Source organism: Watersipora subatra, chromosome 5 (genome assembly GCF_963576615.1).
Source record: "Watersipora subatra chromosome 5, tzWatSuba1.1, whole genome shotgun sequence".
Classification (NCBI taxonomy): Eukaryota; Metazoa; Bryozoa; class Gymnolaemata; order Cheilostomatida; family Watersiporidae; genus Watersipora; species Watersipora subatra.
Window position 1 is genome coordinate 41,024,437 of NC_088712.1, and position 27,648 is coordinate 41,052,084.

At 36.3% G+C, this 27,648-nt stretch overlaps 1 protein-coding gene across 1 annotated transcript; it reads left to right on the forward strand.

The window, feature by feature from the left end:
- Window positions 1-3,025: 3,025 nt before the first annotated feature.
- Window positions 3,026-6,127, forward strand: LOC137397367 (uncharacterized). The gene is made up of 2 exons (XM_068083657.1): window positions 3,026-5,549; window positions 5,634-6,127. Exons 1-2 carry the CDS (start codon window positions 3,026-3,028, stop codon window positions 6,125-6,127), a joined length of 3,018 nt encoding a protein of 1,005 aa, XP_067939758.1.
- The last annotated feature ends 21,521 nt before the right edge of the window (window positions 6,128-27,648 follow it).

The window sequence follows — 27,648 nt, forward strand, 5'->3', positions numbered from 1 at the left end:
TACCACCCAGGTCTGAACGGTCACCCTCACACACCGCTCACCGGTCACAGAAGGTAGGCTTCTAACTATTGCAGGCCTGGATTCCCAAGGTCTGGTTTTGAGTACACTCCTGGCGACACAACCTGGTGTGGCTGGCTTAGACTCTGGTTGTGTCTCCACAACTGAGCTGCTCTCTAGGTAGTCAGCTTTTTTATAACTTCACAGTAATAAAAAATGAAAATAACAAGCTCAAAATAATATATTCCAAAAAAACTGGATGTTTTATTTTGATACAAAATATTAATAAAAACTTTGAAAAAGTGGAAGTAAAATATGTTTTTTAAAAAAAGTGTCTGAAACAATCATTTCAAAGTAATGATTATATGGTCTATTTAAGTTGTAAATCTTTGTTAATTAATTATCTGAAAGTTAATGCAAGTAGGTGAGACAGGCAGACAAAATCAGGTTTCTAACTAAATAAGAACAAATAAAGGTTTCTATCAAGGTGGGCCATAGTCAAAAGTATTGCCTAGGGAAAAAGTTTTTAAAGGAGTAACAAGTGCAGCACATCTTTGCCGATGTTGAGAAATCTGAGAGTAACATTAAAAAAGAAGCATAGTTTCATTTGCGTCATAGAAGATTGTCATTTATGAAAATATCCAGCTCTATATAGTCAAAGTTCTACTCCCTTCTCCTACTTCTGGCAAAGGAAGTTCTATAACATGCAGTGCTCTTTTCTACTATTAATCAGAAAACTTTGGTAATAATTTGATTCTAACAACAGTTAGACAGCTTAGCAGATTCATGTAAAAGGCTAATGTGTATATTTCAATTATTTAATTTTTTTGGTATATTATGTTAAGAACTCGACCAATTTACTTTGTACTCCAAAACTATTCCAAACGATTCTTGAATACTCACAAGAAATAGACTCATACTAATGCAATAAGTAAAAATAAACCAAGATATATTTTTTCTAGAAGTGTTTCTCTAATCTCCATCAGAGACTGCTGTAGGAAAGGTTCAAGCAGTTGTAAATACATTGTTCATCTAACTGGTCTACATGTCAATGATCACTTGATGTAAAAATCCAACAGTCTTTAGATTTAAGGTTTGAATTGGTAAGTTAAGCCAAAGGAAAAAGGTTATAGTGTATTCTACAAGAAGTTGTCTACTTGTTTTACAATGAAAGGAAGGCAACTTTAAATTTTATTATATCATTCGCGTAAAATTTATCTCAACACATTCATTCAATTGTTAGCCAACTGCTCATTGACTTTAGCTATTGCTCTCTTCCACATTTTCCTAGCTACTAATATTTGCAACAAAAATGATTTCACACAGTTTTTGTTCTATTTATAAAGCAAATAGTTCAGCAAATAATAACAAGTACTCCATGTATTTACATGGAGGTATTTCAGTTTCAGGTCTGCCTTAAAATTTTCGAAATTGTTTTTAGAATGTGAGTTAGCAGTCACGTGGTGCCCACCGATAGCTCAGAAGGGTTCGTGGGCATGCGCCACCGGACGAGCAAAAACGGCCATGTTGTCATTGGGAATCCAAGCTCCGTTCGCGTAGCTTGTGACTCTGTGCTTGTCGTATTTGAGAAAGGATTTTTAAGAGTCTTTCTGAGTCTTGGTGACTCGTGAGTAACCCTACTGGTGTAGTCTGGCACTACGGTGTTTTCTGGTAAAGCGTGCAGGTGGAGTAAGGGTGACATAAGGGGAGGTTTTGGAGTGTCACGGCTGGCAGTCTGGTACTGCGTTATTTTTACTTAGTAACTTACAAGCTATTTCGGCTTATATATTTGTATTTACTTTGCCTTGTTGTTAGGTGGTGCCACTCAGCTGGGCTGAGGTGGGCACAAGCGGGCCATGAGCGAGCCCGGGAGCAGCCAAAAGGCTGAGCCATCTACCGATGGCGGAGGTGGTCAGCCACCCGAGGGCGCCGCGAGCGCTGTAACAGTGCCGCTGGTTTTAGATGCCGCTTTTTTAGCGAATCTGATGAACCAGGCACGAGGGCCTATTTTAGAAAGGCTGAGCCGGCAAATGCAGCCATTTGCCGGTGAGTGTGCGGTTGAGGTAACCGCATGGCTCTCGCAGTACGAGCGACTGTGTGAGTTGGAGCACATTGCTCCGTGCACGCTGATTGCGTACATGCTCGATGGCACTGCTGCCAGAGTGCATGAACGCATGAGGGTGGGCGACGCATCCCAGTGGGATGTCGTGAAGGCAGTTTTGACTGCCGAGTACGCCATGCCTCGACAGGAGGCATGGCGTCGCCTTGTCAGCTGTCGACTCGAATCCGGGGAGACAGTTGACGTGTACCTGGACCGCTTGGAGCGGCTCGGCGGTAGACTGGGGGTGACGCTGGAGGACATGGTTTTTAGGACCAAATTCTATGAAGGGCTGCTCGAGTCAGTCTACGAGTGGGCAGTTACGCACGACCAGGCGTATACTGCTGACTTTGGTTCAGTGCTGAACCAAGTGAGGGGAAAGTTGGTTTTCCGGAGAGCTGTTAAGGGTCGCCCCTCAACAATTAGCTCAGCGGCCAGTTCTGGTTACCGGCTGGCGACTGCTTCTGGCAAGCAGTTGGGGGCTGCTTCTAGCAAGCAGCCGGGAAGCAAAGACAGTTGCTTTCGATGTGGGGGTCCACACCGGGTGAAGGACTGCCCACGTATTAAGCGGCCTTCGTCTGGTACGGGGGCGAAAAAGACCTCTTCTGGCAAGAGGGTCGGGTGTTTCCGGTGCGGCAGCATGGAGCACTTTGTATGGGATTGTCCTGTACGGCCACCGCCTGGGGCGGCGGCAGGGCTCACGGAGGATGAGCCGGGTTTTCATCAGGAGGATGCAACTCTGGGCGCCGCATCCTCTCATATGGACACTGTGTAAGCCAGGCTTACGAGGGGTCCCATAACATCAGGGGGACCCGAGGTGGCGTTGGCGTGACAGGGGGAGGCTGGAGGTCACATGCAAGCAGTAAGAGTGTACTGCGGGACAGTCCTTGGCTGTCCGGGGCGACTGGCGAGCCTACGACGAGCAGTCGTATGCCGGTCATTCGAGCAATTCTGAATGGTTGCAGTTTTCAGTGTCTGGTTGACACTGGAAGCGAGAGGACTCTGGTAAGTCCGCAGGTGTTGACAGGCTCAACCCGACTTAGGCCGAGCCACCCGCTGTTGACAGCAGATGGTAAGGCGTCTCATGTGAAGGGTCAGTGTCGGGTGGTCGTCGGTGTACAGGGACACTGTTTCGACGTTACGGCACTCGTTATGGACAAGCTGTGCAATCTTGGGGTTGACTGCTTGCTGGGTGGCGACGTCATTGACCACATGGGAGGCGTCATTGTCCGTAGAGGAAGTGATGCGAAGTATTCGGTCAGGTGGGGGAAACCCTATCAGAATGGATGCTGTGGAGTACCTGCTGGGCAGGATACTGGGGCTGGCTGCGCGTGCGGGGTGACAAGGGTGGCACCGTTGTCGGGGTTGGGTGGTGATCTGGTGTCACTGCAAGTCGACGACCCCGATTTTGTTGCCACTTTTGCCCAAGGCCGATGGACCGTTAGCTGGCGGTGGTCCGGGGAATCTCCGAAGGGATTGCAGACCCGGGTCACGGAGTACAAGTGTACTCGGGCACCTAACCTGCATGAGCGGTACTGTGCTGAAATTGAGAGCTGGATCTCAAAAAGTTGGTTGAAAAGGTGGAGTCGACCCATTGAGGGTATTATCCCCCTTTTGGCTGTGTTCCAACCAACAAAGGACAAAATGCGACCAGTCATGGACTACCATGAGCTGAACGCGTTTGTCGAGAGTCACACGGGAGGTGACGCGGTCGCTGTGTGCGGCGAGAAAATCCGGAAGTGGAGACAGTTGCATGGCAGACTTGGGGTAGTTGACCTCAAGTCCGCGTACCTACAAATCCATGTTTCGGAGGACCTGTGGAAATACCAGGTCGTGAAGTATAAGGGGGTCCCTTATGCACTGACACGTTTAGGCTTCGGGCTTTCGTGTGCGCCTAGGATCATGACCAAAATCCTAGGCAAGGTTCTTTCGCTCGACGAGCGGGTCCGACGAGGGACTGACCACTATATTGACGATATATTGGTGCAGGAGTCTGTGCCTGGCGTGGAGGAGCTGAGAAAGCACCTTGCTAAGTATGGACTGGCGATGAAAGAGCCGGAGGGCCTTGATGGAGGTTGGTTGTTGGGCATTTCTCTGAAGAGAAATGCTCGTGGACATTTGCAGATGTCGAGGGGAACTGCGCCCTCCGAAATTCATCTTGAGCCAGCTGGGCTGACTAAGAAAGAGCTTTTCTCGTTTTGTGGCCGACTTGTCGGTCATTACCCAGTGGCTGGGTGGTTGCGGCCCTATTGCAGCTTCTTGAAGCGGCTGGGATGCAACGGAGCCTGGGATGCCTCTGTTGAAAAGGAGGTCAGCTCGCTAGCTAGGGAGCTTTACACAAGGGTATGTCAGGAGGACCCTGTTAGGGGTCAGTGGCATGTAAGACCGAACGGTTCGGTCGTTGTGTGGACAGATGCTAGCTCTCTGGGCCTCGGTGTGGCAATCGAGGTTGATGGCAGCATTGTAGAAGATGCGTCGTGGCTGAGGAAGGAGTCAGACCATTCACACATCAATGTTGCCGAATTGGAAGCTGTGGGACGAGGTGTTAACCTGGCTATCGCGTGGGGGTTCAAGACCTTCACCTTGGCGGTTGACTCTCTCACAGTTGTCAATTGGATGTCAAATACAATTGACGAGCGCAATCGTGTTTGCACGAAAGGTGCTGCAGAGATGCTGGTGAAGCGTCGGCTGGGGGTGATCCGTGATACGATCACCGAGTACGGCTTATCGGTCACTATGCGTCTTGTACCTACTGTGGAGAACAAGGCGGATAGAATGACAAGGGTGCCTAAGAAGTGGCTCGGGCATCGTGGGATGAGTGGAGGTGAGGCCAAAAGCATGGCTGCTGCCATCTTCACCGGCGAGACCCTCGGGGATGCTGTGTGGGCAGCTCATTTGCCTCACCATCTGGGTGTCGAGAGAACACTGTACCTTGCTCAGCAAGTATGCAGTGACTTGACACGGGAGCAGGTCAAACGCGAGCTGGCTGGCTGTGAGGCCTGTCAGCGCGTTGACCCGGCTCCGAGAGGTGAGAACCTCGTGGAAACAGGCAGCTTGGCTGTCGAGGGGAACTGGTGCCGGGTGGCCATAGACGTGACTCACTATGGCGGCCAGGTGTTCCTGTCCATGGTTGATTGCGGGCCGTCACGTTTCGCTATCTGGCGCCGCTTGCCAAGTGAGACGGCGGCGCACATCGAGGCTCAGTTACGCACAATCGTAATTGAGCGAGGGCCGTGTGACGAATTGTTAATGGACAATTCCATGGCGTTTAGGTCAGCAACTGTTGCACAGTTCGCTGACGAGTGGGGGATTTCTCTGAGATTTCGTGCCGCTCACGCCCCGAGTGGCAAGGGAATCGTTGAGAGGAATCACCGGACAATCAAGAGGATTGCCGAGAGGGGAAAAATTAGCCCCGAGGAGGCAACGTTCTGGTATAATGTCACGCCTCGCAAGGGTACAGATGGGGGTTCGGTACCCTCGAATAATCTGTATTGATATTCATGGCGAGTGCCTTTTGACGTCAATCTATGCGGGTTAGATGAGGTCAGTCAAGGCAAGTTTGCTGTCGGCGATGAGGTGTGGGTGAAACCCTCGACTCCGTCGTGCACTAGGCAGTGGGCACCGGGAGTGATTACCGGAGTTGTTTCAAAGCACAACGTGTGCGTGGATGGCATGCCGAGGCATGTGAGGGATGTCCGCAAACGGCGGTTTGGCACTGACCGTAGTAGGGAAAACGGCATCCGTGAACTGGTCGAAGACGGCCGGCCTAATCTAGATAGATTACGCGGTTCTGCTGCTCCCCCACCGCCTCAGCTGCATCCCTGTGAGGTGGCTGAGGTCTCGGAGGGGGATGTGGAGGACGGTCCTCAGACTGCCGAGGATGAAGTTCAAAACATGGATGGTGAGCCTCAGACTGCTGGGGCTCCGTCCGGGGATTTAGATCCTGCTGAACCTGAGCTTCAACCGTCAATGCTCAGGCGGTCGCAGCGAGAGCGACAGTGTCCCCGGTATTTGGATGACTATGAGGGATAGCTGGTAGCTTCTTAAAAGCTGGGGAAAATGTGAGTTAGTAGTCACGTGGTGCCCGCCGATAGCTCGGAAGGGTTCGTGAGCATGCGCCACCGGACGAGCAAAAACGGCCATGTTGTCATTGGGAATCCAAGCTCCGTTTGCGTAGCTTGTGACTCTGTGCTTGTTGTATTTGAGAAAGGATTGTTAAGAGTCTTTCTGAGTCTTGGTGACTCGTGAGTAACCCTACTGGTGTAGTCTGGCACTACGGTGTTTTCTGGTAAAACGTGCAGGTGGAGTAAGGGTGACATAAGGGGAGGTTTTGGAGTGTCACGGCTGGCAGTCTGGTACTGCGTTATTTTTACTTAGTAACTTACATAGAAAATGATTAAACATTGGATCACTTAGTAATTTTAATATCATCAAACTTTAGAAGCACACTAAATTTTTTATTTTACATTCACAGATTATTTTGGAGCTACTACATAATAATCAAAGAGCAGTTACTAAGATGTATCTTGTAACAGGTTTATAAGACATGCAAGCAATATATTTCTTGAAACATAAACTTCATCTTAACAAGAAGTAAGATTTGTTTTAGTTAACAAATGCCTACCTTTTGCTCAAACACTTAAATCAACAAGAAATCATTTTATCTAACTTGTCCAAGTCCATGATTTTAATGTTAGAGCTTTTTCAAAAGCTGATTGAGTAGTGTACCTAAGTAATTTTTACTTCATAAGACTATGGTTAGTCTGATAGTTTCGTAAGTAACTGTCATTCCAGTCTCAAGAGTACCTGCTAGAGGTTCTCCGGCATTATCAAATATTGGCTCCTAATTGCTTTCTTTTTGCATAGGAAATGCTAAAATATAAATATGTGATAATCTCTTGTGTTACTTTTTTTAGTTATAGTTATTCTTAATATGAAAATGTTGTTATTGCGCTAACTTCATACATCTTCAGTTTCTATAAAAAGCAAAACAATGGTGAGACAACTCATTAAAACATTACTCAATGCAAGTTTACATAAGTTTACTTCCTTGACAAACTTTGTTGATGGACTGCATAGAAGAACAGGTACATTCTCATCAGAAGAAACAGCACAAGCAAGATTGACAGGAAGTCTTCAAAAGCATTTTTCTTCAAGTTCTTGCTTACACAACCTGAAACAAATATTCTCAATAGATTTACAATTGATGGACTGTAATAATGTTTCCTGGTAGAGGTATGCGAAACACAACTTAGAAGTTGCATCATTGCCTTTCAGTTCAAGACTAATTGATATATTTTGTGCTTTCGTAATATTTTCTAGATTGCAGTAAACCATAATTTTTTGCCAAAGGACCAACTTGATACCAACAGAAAAACACTTTTTTACATTAAGAAGACACTGGCTGCATTCTTCAATACTTAATCAAGCTGTGTCAGTTGTCTATTGTTTCTGTCAATAATGGTGAAGTAAAACAAAACACATAAACATCATGTTTTATAGGTAATATTTCTTATATTAACTTTTACAGAAGATAAAATTGAAAGATTACGTTCAGGTATGTTTTCAGCTTGGCGCTTATGACGGATTATCAATGCAAAGAAGCTATTGTCTCACCATGGTTTAAATGTAGACCACTTTTGAGAACTTTGAGCTTTTATTAATTATGAGTAGTGTTTGCACTTGTGAGAATGTGCTGTAAATAGAAACATGATAAATGCAATCATGTATCAGCGCTTTATAAAAGCACAACCATGTGTTACCATTTAATTCATTCAAATGGGTAGTCTGATAGGCTAATATTTCAGTGATCTTTAAATTTCATTTTAAGGTTGTTCAGTGACTGGCATGTTTCTAAAATAGACAGTCTCTGTGTGTATGTGTGTGCTTTTCTGAGGTAGTTATCAAAGTTAACCTCAATAGCTTATCATTGCTTCCCGTGCAACAAGAAAGAGTTCAAGGTCTTATATTATGTATACTATGGGTGAGTTATCAAGTATTGATTGATATTCTCATGAAAAAAATATTTAAAGTCATGTTAGCTATGTTTGCAAAATACAATAACCCAACTTAAACTTTGTTGGTCATAGAAAAACATTTCTATTTCAAAACCTAAAAACTCTTTTTTATTATTCCCAATTCATTTCCAAAAATTGAAACATGTTCTGTTTAAAATATTTATGATGGTTTTTGCAGAAAAATGTTTAGATGTGTTACAAAAAACCGGTAACAAAAGCTGAAAGAGGCCTTTGGTATGTGACTTATCATTGTGTATAGTTTTTAATTTTTTTGACTTGCCTTTGTTTGTGCAAAAGTACATGTACATCCTTTTACTAATTTAGAACGAAAAATTTGCCATGCACTATTTAAAAAAAATATTTATTGCCAATCTAAACTTGAAGATGTTCAATTTATATATACATATATATATATAAATAGTTTATTATTGATATACAAAATGCATGTATATATAAATATCAGTGTCTTTCAGTTGTTTATCCAGTTGCTGCGATTGAAATCTTGCAATGAAATATATGTACCACGGTGGATTTGAACTCACCAACTCTATTTTTGCAGACGTGCTTCTAACCATTACACTACACATCAAGCCGGTTGTAAAATGGATTAAATGCCATCATCTCAAATCATACTACCTGCCAATATGTCATGGCTTAACACGTTCAGTAAATGCAAACCATTTTTGTGATGCATATAACACACAACTGTTGTGCAATTTTTAACATCTAAAACCAAAATATAATAGCCGTTTAGCATTTTAAAAAATCTACCGATGCAAAAGATTTGTATAGCTAAAATATGTAGAACTAATGTTTTAACTCTTTATTCACTGCAGTATAACATGAAGTGAGGCTCAGGTTAATAAAAGTCTATTCAATTAAATGTCAATTCACAAATGGCAGAGCTAGTTTTTTTGCCAGAAATAATAGGTCAGTTTTATCTTATGACAGGTTAGCTTCTCTTTATTTACACAATTCAAGGCATGTCTCAACACTTACGGTTTAGGATGAGACTGTAAACTGGTGGAAACAACAGGTTTAGAGAGTATAATTTTATAAAGTTACTTCTAAGATGCAGTCAGGAATATAATTGTTCTTATTTATATAATTTATTTCTTTAGTACCCTCTCATACACTGTATTCATAAATAATTAAATTCATTACTTAAAAAAACTGCATACTATTGGTCACAATAAAAATGGCCATGGTTAGAAAGCATGAAGGTCTTTAAGAAAGTGGATTACTTGTAACTAGCGGTGGTGAAGTTTAAGGCCGATAAAAACTGAAGAAATAATGAAATGCATGGCTGATATGATTAGTGTCAAGGTATTAATGGCTTCTTAGACGATGTAAGACAGAGGGTAGCTGAATATGTTGATAAAATATTTACTCTTCATTTCTTCGTAATGAATACGAAGTGTGTGAGTGTGTGTGTGTGTCTGTGCGCGTGTGTAGGTGCGCGTGTGTGAACTTGTAAATGCATGCAATTGGGGACTCACACCAGAATTTAACAGACAAATTGGGGACGTTCGGAAATTGGGGACGTCCCCAATCTTTTAAACCCTTTTTTCTTATAAAAACTAAAAAATATATAGTTTAATCCAACTCCCGACAAAATCTGAGCACTGTCCCCAATTGCCTGCATTTGTACGAAAACATCTGTGAGTGTGGGTGTGTGAAAAAATATGTAAGTCCCCATAAAGTTTGTTAAATTCTCACACACATTTGACCTGTTTCCATTTGTTAGTAGGCAAATATTTTCGGAGTTTTCTTCTCATAGAAACTTTTTAACTAACAATTGGGGACATTATATCTTATTGGGGAGCTAATTTCTACCTTGTAAAAACTCACAATATTTGCGAGTTTCTACAAGAATGAAATTACAAGAGATGAAAACTCACAATATTTGTGAGTGAAAAGTCACAATATTTGTGAGTTTTTTTTTAAATGTAGCTTCGGAAGCAAATTGAGCGTTTACACTATTTTTGAACTTATGTTTAGCTAAAGGCTATATTTGCTCTTCTGCATTACAAATGTATTTTGTAGTTTAGCATCTGCAAAGTTTTTTTTACAATATAATGTATTTGGTCAGCAGTTATACACGCTCAGCAGACATTTGAAAGTGTGTCTTGTTTGCTTCCTTGAATAGTTCAGGCCTTTAATAATCCTTGAGAGCTCTTGTACTTTTTCAAATATTCTCACATATGCATCCTTCTTTACTTACTAGCTTTTATTTTTAGTATGGTTGTAGTTTATACACAATTAAAAAAATTGCGCTTTATTATTCAAAAGATTTGTTTGAATTCATTACGTACATTTCTTACATAAGTTATAGCTGCATAAAATCTCAGGTTAATTTCACATTATCTTAGGCATAAGATCTCTGTACATGTACTTTATTGACTTCAAATCTTGATCCATTGTATGTCTTTGCAAGAACTTTACTACATCATCCTTCCTTGATATTTTTAGACTGAATAAAATATTAAAATAAAACATGTAGCCTCCAATGCTTTTTCTAACTCGTTTACATTTTTCCTATATCTATGAAAAATAATGGTTGAAATTCTGATTTAAAATATATTTTAAAAGTTAACTTGAATATCTGATAATTTTGATTCAAAACATTTAAAACAAACATTATTAAACCAATTTCAAGTGTCTCTGCAAATTTGTAATCTGAGATCTGTATATCGTTAGAATTCAATCAAATATTCTGTTTTTTCTTTCTCAGACCAATTGTCCATCATTGAACTTTTTTACTATGTAGTATTCTTTCATAAGCTCCACTAAAAAACTTTCGTTACTACGAAAAGATCAGAGTCAATTACAAAGATTGACAAGGTAGTATATCTTTAGAGAATGAAATAGCTAGATGGAAAATTCTGCCATACATTTATCGCTCCTCATTGAAAATACTTATAGTTGTTTTAGAAAATATATATATTTCATCAAATTTATATTGAGTACGTTGACAATACCAATCTTTTTGTCTAAAGCTTGATTGTAATTTAAATCCTATGTCCCTATGCTTGCTTTTCATGTATGGCTTGAAAACAATGGAATTATACAAGTTTCAAGTTTAATCAATTGCGGTTATCAATGTGTAAAACTAAGCAGCAGTGTCAACATTTAATGAATATATTTAATTCTTTTTGGCTTTTGGATTTTTTAAAAAGTGCTTGTCATCACCTCACTTGTTCTTTTTACTCTTGTTTATAATAGTTAACTCATGCTGGCGCAAGGTAAATATGTTGATGACTGGCATTGCTAGCAGTATAAAACGAGATACGGCAACAAAATTAATTCAGTAACGTAATTAAATTTGTTGTCTGTTTATGCCAATCGCTAATGGCCTAACGCTGAGTTATCCTTTGTACATCATACATGTGTAGAATTAATAGTTCCTAAAAGTAAATTAAAAAAGTGTCATAATATGTATATTTATTACTCAACAAAGATATCATAGACAACTATAGAACTTTTGAACTGAGTTTGAAGTAGAAATGAAGTCATGCATAACTTTTAATAGCATAATTATGAAAGTGTGCACATGAGATTGCACATGAAATTGTCCACCGAGCACATGAAATTGGCAAAAAATTAAGTATACAAAAAAGCAAAGTGTTTTTGCATACTCGCAAACAATAAAAAGATTTTTTGAGGTGTTAAATGGGTGTGAAATACTGAACGCAAATAATCGTCAACATGAATGATTTTTTTAATGTTTATTACTACTTCGTTCATGGGAATGCAACAGATTAAAATTGTTTTAATTTTATTGTAGTATTCATCATATATAATTTTAGCTGGATTTTAGTAATGTATATATGTAAGAGCCTAATACGGTTCAGTGAATGCATGAAACTTTGTTTGTTATACGATACAAAGCCAAATGCGCTTAGCTAACGTCTCAGCAAGTAAGCAATGCATACTAAAAATCTATATATATAAATATCAGTGTCTTTTTGTCTTTTATTGTATGTTCATTTATAACAAGTATGCATTGTTTTAACATAACAATGCATAACTTACATGACTCTCGCATAAGCTTGATTGATATGCTAAGCAAGAATATTGCAATCAGTAGAGAGCTGTAGTAGGACTGAAACAGGCACAGTATGAATTACACAAATAGTTAAACAGTACACAGAAATAAATGCAGTACGCAGAAATAAAAAAAACACCTTCATTTAAAGCCGTCATTTTTATTACCCTTGCAAAATTGGGCAATCTGCTTGTTTTATATAAAGCAAGAGAGGCTGCTACCTATTTGTAAAAATTCACAACAATAAAAAATCTAAAGAAGTTAGACCAATCTAAAGAAAAACATTTTTTATAATTAAAACACAAAATGAAACCAAAACTTCTGTTGATCACCAGAAAATACCAAATAGTAAATCCCTGGTCAAAGATTTTCAAAATCACACTGGCAAAACTGCTAGCAATTTCTTTTTAACTGTTTTTTTAATTATTCTTGACAAAGTTATTACTTGCGCTGTTTTAATTAAAAAAGTTCACAGGTAAACGTTTATTTTTTTGCTACTTTTAACCCTGTTCCAAAAACTTTGCAATTATTTTTTATAGATTGCATTGTAACAAACTAATTTTAGATATCAATAGCGATAGGGCAATAATTTAATTATGGTGCTATTGTTATTGTGATTCCTAATTTGAAGTAAACAGTTTTATGAGAATTATTCTATAGCTGGCCATTGACTACTTCTGTTGGAAAGCTTACCTACATTTTAATGTTTGAAAAACCGACTTTTTAACTTTTTGTTGGTCATAGTTGCTTGTTTTTTTAATAGTTACTTTAAAAAACTCTCACAGCATTGGTAAAATTTTCGTGCTATCTGAGATTTGTTTGAGCCAACGTGTTATCGCTTCTCAACCTTTGCCTGTCATACATTTAGCCTGTAGTGTCTCGCTTATGATTATGTAACATCGCAGAACCACAAGTTAAATATAGAGAACAAAGAAACTTATTCAGTACTGCTGGTCATCTGTAATAACAAGATTATAACATTGGATGCTTTACACACCAAATCAAAGACAAATAAGATGTTTACTTCCATAAAATTTGTGCTCAATAGCATATACAATTTACAAATATTCAATGAGTTTATTATTTTCCATTTACTCCATTCTATAATATTCTATTGGCACAAGGCTTTATTGTTAATTAAAAACCAAGCAGATGCAGTGAGTGAGACATGTTTTTAATAAAATAGTAGCTTGTAAATTTCACAGACACTGCAAATAATTTGTCAATAATTTACCTAGGCGCGAGATTTTGAACTTCATTTGCAATATCACCCAGTTAGCCTCAAACAGAACAAATTGTATTTGTTTTGTATTAATGATACTCATGTTCACGTTCACTTTAAATCACATTGTTTTACTATGCCAATCTTTTTAAGAAAATGCGTACTTATTTGCCAATATAAATAGCTTTCAAAATGCATCAAATTACTGCTCAGGCGCCAAAGAGTAATGTTATATGTTTTAAATAGAGAAAATAAAGTGAACCACCTGTAATAATCAAGCCGGATCATATTTTCAAAATATTACATCTGAATTGATGTTGCACACAAAGATCACTGTTATCATAAACTATACAGACATAGATCAATGTTGTCAAATATTTCACATGGAAACATCCTATTTGACATTTGCAAGAATTTTTTATAGATTGCAGTGTAGCAAACTAATTTTAGATATCAATAGTGCAATAGTTTACTTATTGTTCTATTGTTATTGTGATTGCTAATTTGAACTAATCAGTTTTATGAGAATTATTTTATAACTGGTCATTGACAACTTCGGTTGTAAATTTTATCTACAGTTTCAATGTTTGGAAAACCCATCTAATTGTACTTTGTGTTACTGATAGTTGCTCTTTTTTCCATAATTACTTTGAAAAAGTCTCACGGCATTAGTGAAATTTTGATGCTGTTTGCGATTTGTCTGACCCAACATGTTATCGCTTCTCAATCTTTGCCTGTCATACCTTGAGCCTGTAGTGTCTTGCTTATGGTTATGTAATAAAAGCAGGAGTTAAATCTGGAGAACAAAGAAACTTATTCAGTACTGCTGGTCATATACAATAACAAGATTATAACATTTGATGCTTTATACACCAATCAAAGACAAATCAAATGTTTACTCTCATAAAGTTTGCTCTTGCAAGCATATACAATTTACAAATATTCGATGAATTTAGTATTTTCTGTCTACTTTGCTCTACAGTATTCTATTCTGCGCAAAGCTTTATGGTTAGCTAAAATGCAAGCAGACTCAGCAAGTGAGACATGTTGTAAATGCTATGGCGGCTTCAAAATCCCCAGACACTGCAAATAGTTTTTAAGAATCTACCCAGGTGCCAGGTTTTAAACTTTATTTGCAACATCACCTAGCTAGCCTCAAACAGGAAATATTACATTTGTTTTGGATTAATGATAGTCATGCTCACGTTCATTTCAGATCACACGATTTTCACTAAGCCCATTTTTTAAGGAAATGCGTACATATATGCCTATCTAAACAGCTTTCGCAGTGCATCAAATCACTGCATAGTTTCCAAAGAGTTATCACATGCATCTTAAATAGAAAATATAAAATGAACAAAAGCTAACAACCGAGACCAATCACATTTTTAAAATGTTTCATCTAAATTGATGTTGTTCCCATAGACTACTATTATCATACGCTATACTGACATAGGGCAATATTGTCAAATGATTTATTTGATAACATTATGAAAAACAAAACGTAATATGGAACACAAATTAATTCTTTAATTGGACTATCGAATTTACATAGAGTTGAACAGTTATATTTTAAAACAAATATGAAGGGTATTTCTTATGAAACCTTTTTCAATTTCTCAAGAGAAATTTAGTATTTTGACAATTTATATGCAATTTAACCATGAGTAACTTATACCAGAAGAAAATTATGATAGACAATAGAATTATATCACCCCAACTATGGAAGGTTTGAAGTCATGTATTTACTGATTTGCTTTAGTTTTTAATTTAAATTGCAATTGGAAAAATCTTTTAAACCCAAAATGCATGATTCTCAAAGTTGATTGTTTGAATATCACACTCACAAAGTTTTTTTCTTTTGCATCACATTAAATAGTTCGGTTGATGTACCGGCTTGCACAGCAAGAACTTTAATAGTGAGTGATTATTGCAAAGTTGTTTTCTAGTGCCGTTGTTTTTGTAATAATTTTTGTTTAATATCCGTCGTTTTGGTATACTTTCAGTGTTGGTAGAGAATCTCCTGAACCAAGTAAATATTATTACTTTCCACTTATTTTCTGCTAAACATTAAGCGGCAAGGATCCAGGTAATCTTGATGCAACATCAAACAGCAACAAGATCTATTAATAGAACAAAGGAAATTATGCAATACGGTTACTTGCAGGCAATAATAAGATCATATGGTTTGCGACTTTTACACAGTCTCTCATCCAAAGAAGAAATTTTTTCTTTAAAGATAAGCTCTCCATAACATACTACACTTAAAAATATTTAACGGTTTTAATTACAATGCTAATTTTATATGAAGCAAGAAAGGCTGATAATTGCTTATAAAATTCAAAATAATAAAAAGTCTGCAGGAATGATACCAATTTGCAAAAATATTTCTGATAATTTAGACACGAAGTTAAACAAAAACTTGTGTTGAGCACCAATAATTACCAACAGGTAGATCCCTTGTTGAAAATTCGCAAAAGCACACTTGCAAAATTGCCTGAAGATCCTTGTCAACTGTTTTTTATTACTGCTGACAAAGTTATTACTTTTGGTCTTTTACTCAAGGAAGGTCACGAGCCAAAACTCCTGTTTTGTCAATTTGTAATTTTGTTTGAAAAACTAAACAAGTCTTTTTAGAAATTGCATTGTAACAAAATAATTTTAGATATCAATAGCAATAGTGCAATAACCTACTTATTGTTCTATTGTGATTGCTAATTTGAACTAAACATTTTTTTTAGAATTATTCTATAGCTGGCCATTGACTACCTTTGTTGGAAAGCTTACCTATAGTTTTAAAGATTGGAAAACTCATCTCACTTTACTTTGCGTAGCTCATACATGTATATAGCCACCCCTTTTTATTAATAATTGCTTTGAAAAAGTCTCACAGCATTGATAAACTTTCTGCTCTGTTTGAGAGTTTTCTGAGCCAACATGTTTATGACTGTTGAAACTTTGCCTGTCATACATTGAACATGTCTTGTTCTGCTTATGATTATGTAATATTGAAGAAGGATCAATTAAACTTAGGGAACAAAGAGACTTATTCAATACTGCAATCGGTAAAATTCAGCGCTGCTCATGCACAATGACAAGATTATAAAATTTTCTGCTTGTGCACTAAATCAAAGACAAATAAGATCCTAAACTCTTATAAAGTTTGTGCTCAATAGCATATACGCTATACAAATATTAAATGAACTTAACATTTTCTGTCTACGCAGTTCTATAATATTCTATTCTGTGCGCGGCTTTATGGTTAGCTAAAAACCAAGCAGATTCAGTGAGTGAGACATGTTGTTAATGAAATGGTAGCTTGTAAATCTCACAGACAATGCAAATAATTTGTCGAAAATCTACCTAGGCACAAGATTTTAAACTTTATTTGAAACATCAGATAGTCATGCTCACTTTTATTTTATATCACATGGTTTCCACTATGCCCATTTTTTTAAAGACATGCGTACATATTTGCCAATCTAAACAGCTTTCACAATCCATCAACTTACTGCACAGTTGCCAAAAAGTTATGCCATGCGTTTTGAATCGAAAAAGTAAAGTGAACAACAGTTAACGGTAAAGACGAATCACCTTTTCAAAATATTTCATATTATTGGATGTTGCTCACATAGATGATTATTATCATAAACAAAACTGACTTAGTAAAATATTGCCGAAGGTTTTACGTTGAATTGCTATACTTAAAATTTTATTAAATACTTAAAGAATTTGATAGTTACTGTCTATTTTTATTTTTAAAAACTTCAATATGAATTAAAAGCCAAACAGGCATAGCAAGTGAAATGTGTTTGAAAGGTCGTATTCTGTTTCACAGATTCTGAAGATAATCTGGCAAATACCTACTTAGCGGACAGCAAATCACCTTTAGTTGCAATATTGTCTTTTAGCTGTACACAAATTATATTATATTTGTATTGCATTAGTGTTGTTGTCTTGTGTATGTGTGCCAATTATAGGCTCAATAGTTTCTATCATGCAAATATTTGAAAGAAAATAAATATATTTTAATACACCTATTAATTTTTGTACAATAATTGGTAAAATTCCCAAACTAATAGGTTAAATGTCATACACACCAATGATAACAATTCCAAAACCAAAATGAGGATATATTATCGCAATGCTATTTTTATTATTTGGTTAAACTAATGTTTGCAAAATTAATCGTTGAAACAACAAACACACCTCCGATTTCTCAATGTTCCATGAATTTTTTTATGGATGAAAGTATACTTAATTAATTCATTAATATTCTAAAAGTAATGGTTGTATTTTAATTAACGGTTTTGATAATATTCGTAGTTATTGAAACAGCATTGAGAAATTTTATGACTGTATGTACAGTTATGATATTTGCTTTATGTTTTTAAACCAATGGCCATACAAGCAAATGTTCATGCACTGATATTTTTACCATCAATTTGGGAACATCTTAATACAAATGTTTTGAGATTGGTGGCGACTAATTGTGCTCTTATAATCATTGTGTAATGTTCCAAACTAATTGTTGTAATATAATAAGTATTTGTTGTGGTATTCATCTTTCCAAATTAGAGATATTTTATTCTTTGTCATCAAATGTAACAACAAACTGAAAGAAACTTTTTGTAACATCCTTGATATGAATTAATACTATGTATGCACCAGTAAATTTTGACAATTATTTCAAACCAATGGTTAAAAGATCATGCAAACTCGTGGTTATATTTGATGCCTCAAATTAGCAACAACATAGCACAATGGTGTTGAGATGCTATATCACTCAAACTGCTTTTGTAATAATTGCTCAATATCCCAGAGCAAATGGTTAAAAAATCATACAAGCTTTCTGGAGATAATGAAGCGATCATTAGGGACATTTTATTACAGATACTTTGAGCTGTTGTACGACTGTGAGCGGAGTTGCATATTGGCCAACTTCCCAGAATAGTTACATAATTATAAACACTGGTGATGGTATTTTAGCATCTATTTGGGGACATCTTGTCACAATAGCTATGAGATGCTTGATCACTGCATGAAGATTGGTAATAATTGATCAATGTTTCAAACTAATGGAAGCAATATCATTCACAGTTGCAATAATAGTTTTAGCACAAAATTGGTCAAGTCTTCTCACACATTCGCTTTAAGATGGTTAGCGAATAAGTGTGCACTTACAATTATGGATCAATTTTTTCAAGCTAATGGTTTAACTATAACTAAAACTTGCTGTGATATTTGTGCCAATAAATTAGAGAGATTTTCCCACAGCCCAGATGCTTTGAAATGATTAGTGACTGTAAGTGAACTTACAAAAATGTGTAAAGTCATACGCATATGTGATAATAGTTCTGTGATCAAATTGAGACATCTTGGCATGATGAATTTACATGGCTTAAAACTGCACATTATTTTATCATAATTGGTTAATGCGACCATACAAATGTTTAAAATAGCGTAAACCTGTCTGAGATATTTGGCTGTCAAATAACGGCCATCTTACAGCAACGGTTTTTAGATTGTTCATGACTGTGAGTTCACACATAATAATTGTTCTATGTCCCCAAATCAATGGTTAAAATATCATACACACCTGTGAGAATAATTTTACCATCAAACTGGGGACATATTGTTGCAATGGAGTTGACATATTCTATGACTGACTGAGTTATTTTGTTATAATTGTTCAATGTGCTCAGGAAACTGCTTAAGAAGGATATTCATCGAGGTTGATATTTTGGCATTAAATTTGGAACATATTGCAGCAATGGTATTAAGAATGATCATGACTGTTATCTCAAATAAAATAATCAGTCAATGTCCCCAAATCAATGGTTAAAATATCATACACACCTGTGAGAATAATTTTACCATCAGATTGGGGACATATGGTTGCAATGGTGTTAACATATTCTATGACTGACTGTGTTCTTTTGTTATAATTGATCAATGTGCTCAGGAAACTGTTTAAGAAGCATATTTATTGGGATTGATATTTTGGCATTAAATTTGGAACATCGAGCAGCATTGGTATTAGGAATGATGACAACTGTGATTTCAAATAAAATAATCAGTCGATGTCCCCAAATTAATGGTAAAAAATCATACCCGCCTGTGAGAATAATTTTACCATCAAATTGGGGACATATCGTTGCAATGGTGTTGACATTGTCTATGACTGACTGTGTTCTTTTGTTCTAATTGGTCAATGTGCTCAGGAAACTTTTTAAAAAGCATATGAATTGGAGTTGATATTTTGGCATTAAATTTGGAACATCTTGCAGCAATGGTATTAGGAATATTCATGACTGTGATATCAAATAAGATAATCAGTCAATGTCCCCAAATCAATGGTTAAAATATCATGCACATCTGTGAGAATAATTTTACCATCAAACTGGGGACATATTGTTGCAATGGAGTTGACATATTCTATGACTGACTGAGTTATTTTGTTATAATTGTTCAATGTGCTCAGGAAACCGCTTAAGAAGCATATTCATCGAGGTTGATATTTTGGCATTAAATTTGGAACATCTTGCAGCAATGGTATTAGGAATAATCATGACTGTGATCTCAAATAAGATAATCAGTCAATGTCCCCAAATCAATGGTTAAAATATCATACACACCTGTGAGAATAATTTTACCATCAAATTGGGGACATATCGTTGCAATGGTGTTGACATTGTCTATGACTGACTGTGTTCTTTTGTTATAATTGATCAGTGTGCTTAGGAAACTGCTAAATAAGCATAATTATTGGGATTGATATTTTGGCATTAAATTTGGAACATCGAGCAGCAATGGTATTAGGCATGAGGATGACTGTGATTTCAAATAAAATAATCAGTCAATGTCCCCAAATCAATGGTTAAAATATCATACACACCTGTGAGAATAATTTTACCATCAAATTGGGGACATATCGTTGCAATGGTGTTGACATATTCTATGACTGACTGTGTTCTTTTGTTATAATTGGTCAATGTGCTCAGGAAACTGCTTAAGAAGCATATTTATTGGGTTTGGTATTTTGGCATTAAATGTGGAACATCTAGCAGCAATGGTATTAGGAATATTCATGACTGTGATATCAAATAAGATAATCAGTCAATATCCCCAAATCAATGGTTAAAATATCATGCACATCTGTGAGAATAATTTTACCATCAAACTGGGGACATATTGTTGCAATGGAGTTGACATATTCTAAGACTGACTGAGTTATTTTGTTATAATTGTTCAATGTGCTCAAGAAACTACTTAAGAAGCATATTCATCGAGGTTGATATTTTGGCATTAAATTTGGAACATCGAGCAGCAATGGTATTAGGAATAATCATGACTGTGATCTCAAATAAGATAATCAGTCAATGTCCCCAAATCAATGGTTAAAATATTATACACACTTGTGAGAATAATTTTACCATCAAATTGGGGACATATCGTTGCAATGGAGTTGACATATTCTAAGACTGACTGAGTTATTTTGTTATAATTGTTCAATGTGCTCAAGAAACTACTTAAGAAGCATATTCATCGAGGTTGATATTTTGGCATTAAATTTGGAACATCGAGCAGCAATGGTATTAGGAATAATCATGACTGTGATCTCAAATAAGATAATCAGTCAATGTCCCCAAATCAATGGTTAAAATATCATACACACCTGTGAGAATAATTTTACCATCAAATTGGGGACATATTGTTGCAATGGTGTTCACATATTCTATGACTGACTGTGTTCTTTTCTTATAATTGTTCAATGTGCTCAGGAAACTGCTTAAGAAGTATATTCATTAGAGTTAATATTTCGGCATTAAATTTGGAATATCGAGCAGCAATGGTATTAGGAATGATGATGACTGTGATATCAAATAAAATAATCAGTCAGTGTCCCCAAATCAATGGTAAAAATATCATACACACCTGCAATAATTTTTCTACAACCAAAATGGGGATATCTTTTCATGATAATATTTCTACTAATTTGTTAAACTAATGGTTACAAACTTGCTGATTAAAATACCAAACATTCCCTGTGTTCATATTGCCCTCTAAATAGTTGATGGTGAAAAGTACAGACTCCCTATTAGACTAGCATTGAGCAAATTTATGATATCGTGTGCACTTGTAATAGTTTGTCAATTGTACCTAAACAACGAATATACTTGTATACTAATACAAACACACTTTTCTTTTATGTTTACATCATACATCAGAAAAATTGTATGACAACATATTTGAGACTATTTTTGACGGTTTGCAGTTACAATAACTGGCCAATTACTTCAAAAAACATTGACTGTAGTATCATACATAATTTGGATGACGTACACGCCTTCAAATGGAACAAAGTTTATTTCAATAGTACCGAGATAGCTAAAATCAGTGTGTGCAGTGATAGTATTTATTTAACACTCCCGAGCTAATGGTTAAAATATTTTGCATACTTTTGGTCATATCTGCACTAAAAATTGAGTCAATCTTGTTATTAAATATTTGAATAGATTACAATTAAATGTATGGTTTTTGCAAAGATGGGCAACTCAATATATTTTTAAGAAAATGTAATAGAAGGCTAATTTTTGGTACGGATAACACGTTTTATTAAACATAATGATATTTTTATAAGGTAAAAGTTATTGGGCTTACATTAGGCATATTGGAGATACCAATGCTTCATTTCCAAAGCTTGATTCTAATATGTCTCCGCCTATGCTTGGCTTTTCATGCATGGCTTACAAACAGAAGAATTGCGCAAAAGTTTAATTTAAAAGTGGTAATCATTGTGTGCAACCAAACAGAAAAGTACGACTAAAACTAACTGTATCCAAATTTATCTGGTTTCCTGATTTTAAAAAAATTACTCACACTTGCTTGCCTGGTTATTTTTACTTTTGTTTAAAAAAGTTAACTCATGATCGCGCAATGTAAATTTTCTGATGGCTGCTCTTGGTAGTGATAAAATGAGATGTAGCAAAATACTTTATCGATTATAGTAATTAAATTTGTTGCCTATTCAGGGCTTAAGAGTTCTATGAAAACTATGTTAAAATGTTTACCTTGAACATACTCGCGTTAAATGTTGAAAAGTCTTAAATCTAGATAGACATCAGCCTGCAACCCAGGCCTGGCTGTTTGCAATTCAAAACCTTAACTTGAACAGATCACCGTAAATTCTGTGAAGCAATTGATTACACTGAATTTATTACTAAACATAAAAGTCTAAGGTCGATTCAACCTTTGCGCACCATACATGTGTAGAATTAGTACTTTAAATAGGTTTAATAAAGAACTATTAAACTTCTAAGTTGACATTTGGGGAAAAATTAAGTGATGGATAACTTTTACAAGCACATTTACGAAAGTGTGGGAAAATTATCACATACCGACAACTCCAAAATGGTTGAAAAAACAAAAATAAGCCAGAGTTATCTTCTCTCCGCAAAAGTCCCCGTTTATTAGATAAAAAATTCATACATGTGTGTGATGTGATGTCCCCAAAGTTAGTGTTAAATTCTCATGAGCTATAACTGAAAAACGGATAAGATGACAGCTCCAAAAATCAGTGCATTTGTAAACCCAACAAAAAATGTTTTAATATGTTATTTTTTAAAGCTCTTAATGATAGATGAAAATTGTCCTCAAAGTGATGGTAAAAATATCGCGTCCCCAATTGCATGCGTTTACAAGACTGTGCATGTGTGTGTGTGTGTGTGTGCGTGCTTGAGTGTGTGCGTGCGTGCGTGCGTGCGTGCGTGTGTGTGTGTGTGTGCGTGCTTGAGTGTGTGCGTGTGTGTGCGTGCGTGCGTGCGTGCGCGCGCGTGCGTGCGTGCGTGCGTGCGCGTGCGTGCGCGTGCGTGCGCGTGCGTGCGTGCGTGTGCGTGCGTGCGTGCGTGTGTGTGTGTGTGTGAAGGTCTTATTTATATTAGCTAACTTTCTATCAGTCTTATGATAAGTCACAGCAGGCTAAGGAGGCAAAAGTTAAGTTAATTTAAATTAGGCTTTGGCTTGGCTTGGTTTTGGGCTTGGCTTGGCTGGGCTTGGCTAAATTTAAAACAGCAATGTAAAAAAAACAGCAAAAAATAGCACAAAAATTGATTTTTTTTAAATATATAACAATGTTAAATTTCAATTATAAAAGCAGAAATTTGTTTGTAAAAACCAACAAATAGTGTTCAGTAAATACAAACTATTTTTAAGATGCAAATGACACCAGCCTTTTTTTATCTCTTGACATCCAAAACAAAAATATAATAACTTTTTAACTTTCTTAGGAAAACAATCATTGCAATATTTTTATAGCTAAAATCTGTAGAATCGCATGAATTATTTGAATTCTTCATTCACTTCAGTATATTATTAAATGATCCCTGGTTTAACCAACAGTTATTTACTTTAATGTCATTTCTCAAACACATTTGTGGGTGTTTTTAATGTAAGAACTTGTATGTATGTGATGTAACACCCAGAAAGGTAGTACTTTATCAAAACTGTGATTGGTTAATAGCAAAGCTAATCTTTAGCCTCAACATTCACTGTTTGGGATGAGACCGTAACGTATTAAAAACACCAACTTTAGAAAGCATAATTTTACAAAGTTACTTTTACGAGGCAGTTATTCTTATTTATAGTTCTCATTCATTCCTTTCTTGCCTCCACTCATACACTGCACTCACACTGCACAACCTAAAGCATCGATAAATACCTTCTCCACTCATAGAGCGGATAGTAGTTATCTGAAGAGAACGTAACTCTGCAAGTTAACCATTTTTAAGATAGCTAAATATTTCGAAGGCTAACGAGCTGAACGAATTAAAAATCAGTTTTATAGTCAACTGAACATTTTTAGATGCCCGAAAATAAAGATAGGATAAAATGTATTATTAAAAAGAACTTCTAAATATTAATCACTATAAAAACTACTATGGTTAGAAAGATTGATAATCTTCTTGATGGCTGACTACTGGTAACTAGCAGTAGTGACGTTAAAGGCAGATACAAACTAAAGGGGTATTGGAATACTTGGCTGATAAGATTAGTTTTAAGGTATCACTGATTTTTAGAAGATATAAGAGAGAGGCAAGCAGGGTCTGTGGATAAGATTACATACTCTTCGTTACTTAGTAATGGATACAAAGTGTGTGTGGGTGGAGGTCTTATTTATATTAGCTAGCTTTCTATCAGTCTTATGATCAGTCACAGCAGGCTAAGGAGATAAAAGTTACGTTAAATTAAATTAATTTTTTGGAGAACGAAGAATGATTAGAATGAGTAATAACACTCAGTTGATATTACAAAATAAAATAAAACACGGAACAACCTGCTCGACTCAAATGATTTGAAAAAACACCACTACTTTAAATTTTGCTTCTCGTAATGCTTAGCGTCAACTTGACCCTACATTCATATCCATGATAGCCCAGAGCCCACAAATCAATGCAATTTGATGATGAACCAATGCAACGCAATTTTACAGAGCCGCTCTCTGTTTGTATGAACAGATCCATTTCACTTTCACAAACAATAATTTTATCAAATAACAGTGTTACAGTAGATGAAACGAAGTTGTATTTGCACTCAAGGCATCAACAACTTTTAATGTGACTACTGTGCGCTGGCAACCTTTTTCAACCAAGTAGAGAAGACCGATGACATAAACTATTGTCACTGGCAATTGCTTCTCTACTGTTGTGTTGTTGAGCGAGTATCCGACACAGGTATTGTTACGTTGTCATTTTCTGCTTTGTTTGGCCACTTATTAACCAAATTAGGAGAAATACCTCCAAAATGATGTTTGACTCACTGACTGCACATTCGAACAACTCAATCTGTCTTTTATAATTCCATTTGCGAGCAGCATGACCGCATATCGGGTAAGCAAGGCATTAGAGAAACTTCACCATGCTTAGCTCCTACACAAACCAGGGTATGATTGCCTTATCTGGATGCAAGCATTGTATATGCTTAACTTATCAACTCAGTTAACACGAGCTTATCAACCTTGGCAATAGATATAAGTCGCATCGCATTGTCAACCGGCAAACCGAACGCAAATGCGCACATTCACATTGGTTCTCCATTTGTCATTTGACCAATCAGAGTAACCAGCTTTTGGAAGTCAGTTAAACCAACATCAACTGATTTATTTTCTAACTTCACCCTAATTTTGAATTTTCTTCTGATGTAAAATAACCAATGCTAAGCACTCCGCAAAACTCTCCTTTTAAGCTCTCAAAATCACTTTTCACTTTTCACTTGTTTACATTGGTTTACATACACAGGTATGTAAATGCATACACGCACACAGGTGCATGCACACACAAGCACACGCATTTTTAGCAATCTTTTGCCAGGTCACTAAGATTAATTGAGCTCAAAACGTTATTTGGTTACTAAAAATTCGCCTTTCAAGCACCCACCTACAGATTATCTGATTACTAATGAAAGATATCACATTAGTTGCTGCGGTCCCTGCTACTCAATGGTAAATACACAAGTCTAGTTGAGGTGTTTTCAGCAAGTAGAGCATTGTGTTGTACATGACGTTTTTTTCAAGTTAGGATAAACCTCTGCTTGTTTTGACATTTGTAATTTTTACAACTGATATTTAAATCATACAATACATACAAGTCATTATTGTTCATTAGACTACTTTTTATCACTAGCCTATGATTTTTAACTGTTCCAAAACTTGTTCTACTTACCTACAAACTATTATTTATCAAATGTTTAAGTGTACCATGTATTCTTTGTCGACTGTGTTTATAGAAGTAATCGACTACCAGTTAGTTTTTGGATGTGCAATATTTGTGAAAGACCAATTATAGACTGCTCGGAGCTGATTGTAATCAAGCAAACCTGCCTACTATGTAATCACCCACAAGAAAAACACTAAAATGTGTTATTACTTCAACTATTTCAGCTTCTGGACTTCCAGTTTTGATAAAGGATTGTCGCAAAAAGATATTCAGTATTACGGAGTTACTGGCCTTGATAACATATTTAATTAAGGACTTTTTTTAATTTGTATCTTTTACTAACCCATTAAAAATGCAGCTGGATTAGTTCTCACTAAATTAGCATGCCATTGAAAATTGATTTTAAAACTATGAGTTGTTTGTTGGTCATGAGTCAATAGTCAACAAACAAGTTTTGAGTCTATTCGATACATAACTTGAAATTAATAGACTTCACAGTTTACTTGCACATAAAAAAAATAAAATCCCGCTTTGAGCCAGTGTATTTATGAGTTTGAGGGCTGGAAAAACTATGCAAGTTTTGTTTTTCTCTGTAAATCCTTATACAATGTTCATGTAATGTTACATTATTATCAAGTGAAGCAGGCTGCAAACTAAGATTTGTAGTTTTTCTCTCCGACCGCCATACGATTAGACAAATTGTTTTGCTGTAAACCTATTAGTTTCAGTAGTTTAACTATTATTTCTTATTCTAAATTAACGGAGTAGCTCCAATTAAAGTATTTGCTACTGTTACAGTTGCAACCAATTACAATATAATATTTTTATAGACTTGTAGGTTTTATCTAGCTCGAAGTTATAATGAAGTTTGATGCGGGGAGACTTCAACATTAATGGATCAACAAGTCAGATGATCTTTGACCTAGAGTTATGAAACTGATTTGGTAACTACCTAAGAATATGGGGATTCCCAAATACTCAGCTTTGCAACTATACTCGCAGCCAATAGGTTGGCAATATGACCAGTTATTCATCAGCTGCAGCACACCCACTTTTATGCATGAGCCTGCATTTTAGATTTAGTGTCAGCTGTATTAGTAGTTGAAAGAATATGGTATTGCAAAGGTAAGTCTTTGTGTAACCTATTCTGGTAAATACTGGCTCAAATAAGTAGTTAACTGCTTCAAGTTTATGGAAGGCATTGAAAGATCATGAGAATAAAATGATGTATAAAGAAACGCACTCAACAGCTCAGTTTAGAGATCACTGTTTAGTCCTGTCAACCAAACTATTGTGAACAAGATAGGCAGTCAATAGATGTGAAATGCATATGTAGGTAAGTATTGTTGCAGATTCTTGTCTATAATTAAGAAATACTAGAAGATTTTATTCCAGTTAAGTAAGCCTTGCCTGTCATGTGTGCATTGAAGATCAAATAATCAAAGCTCATTGTTCTTGCTAACAATTGTTGAACTTCCCCAGATGGCGAACTTTAGTTGATTGTAACTCGTTGTATCAACCAAAAGTCAAAGGGTGAAGCTGATAGACAAAGG

Excerpts from the sequence above, each read along its gene's own strand:
- LOC137397367 (XM_068083657.1), top strand. The coding sequence starts at position 3,026 with ATGCCGGTCATTCGAGCAATTCTGAATGGTTGCAGTTTTCAGTGTCTG. Across the intron at positions 5,550-5,633 it reads TAATGTCACGCCTCGCAAGG|ATGAGGTCAGTCAAGGCAAG; the intron begins GTACAGATGGGG and ends TATGCGGGTTAG.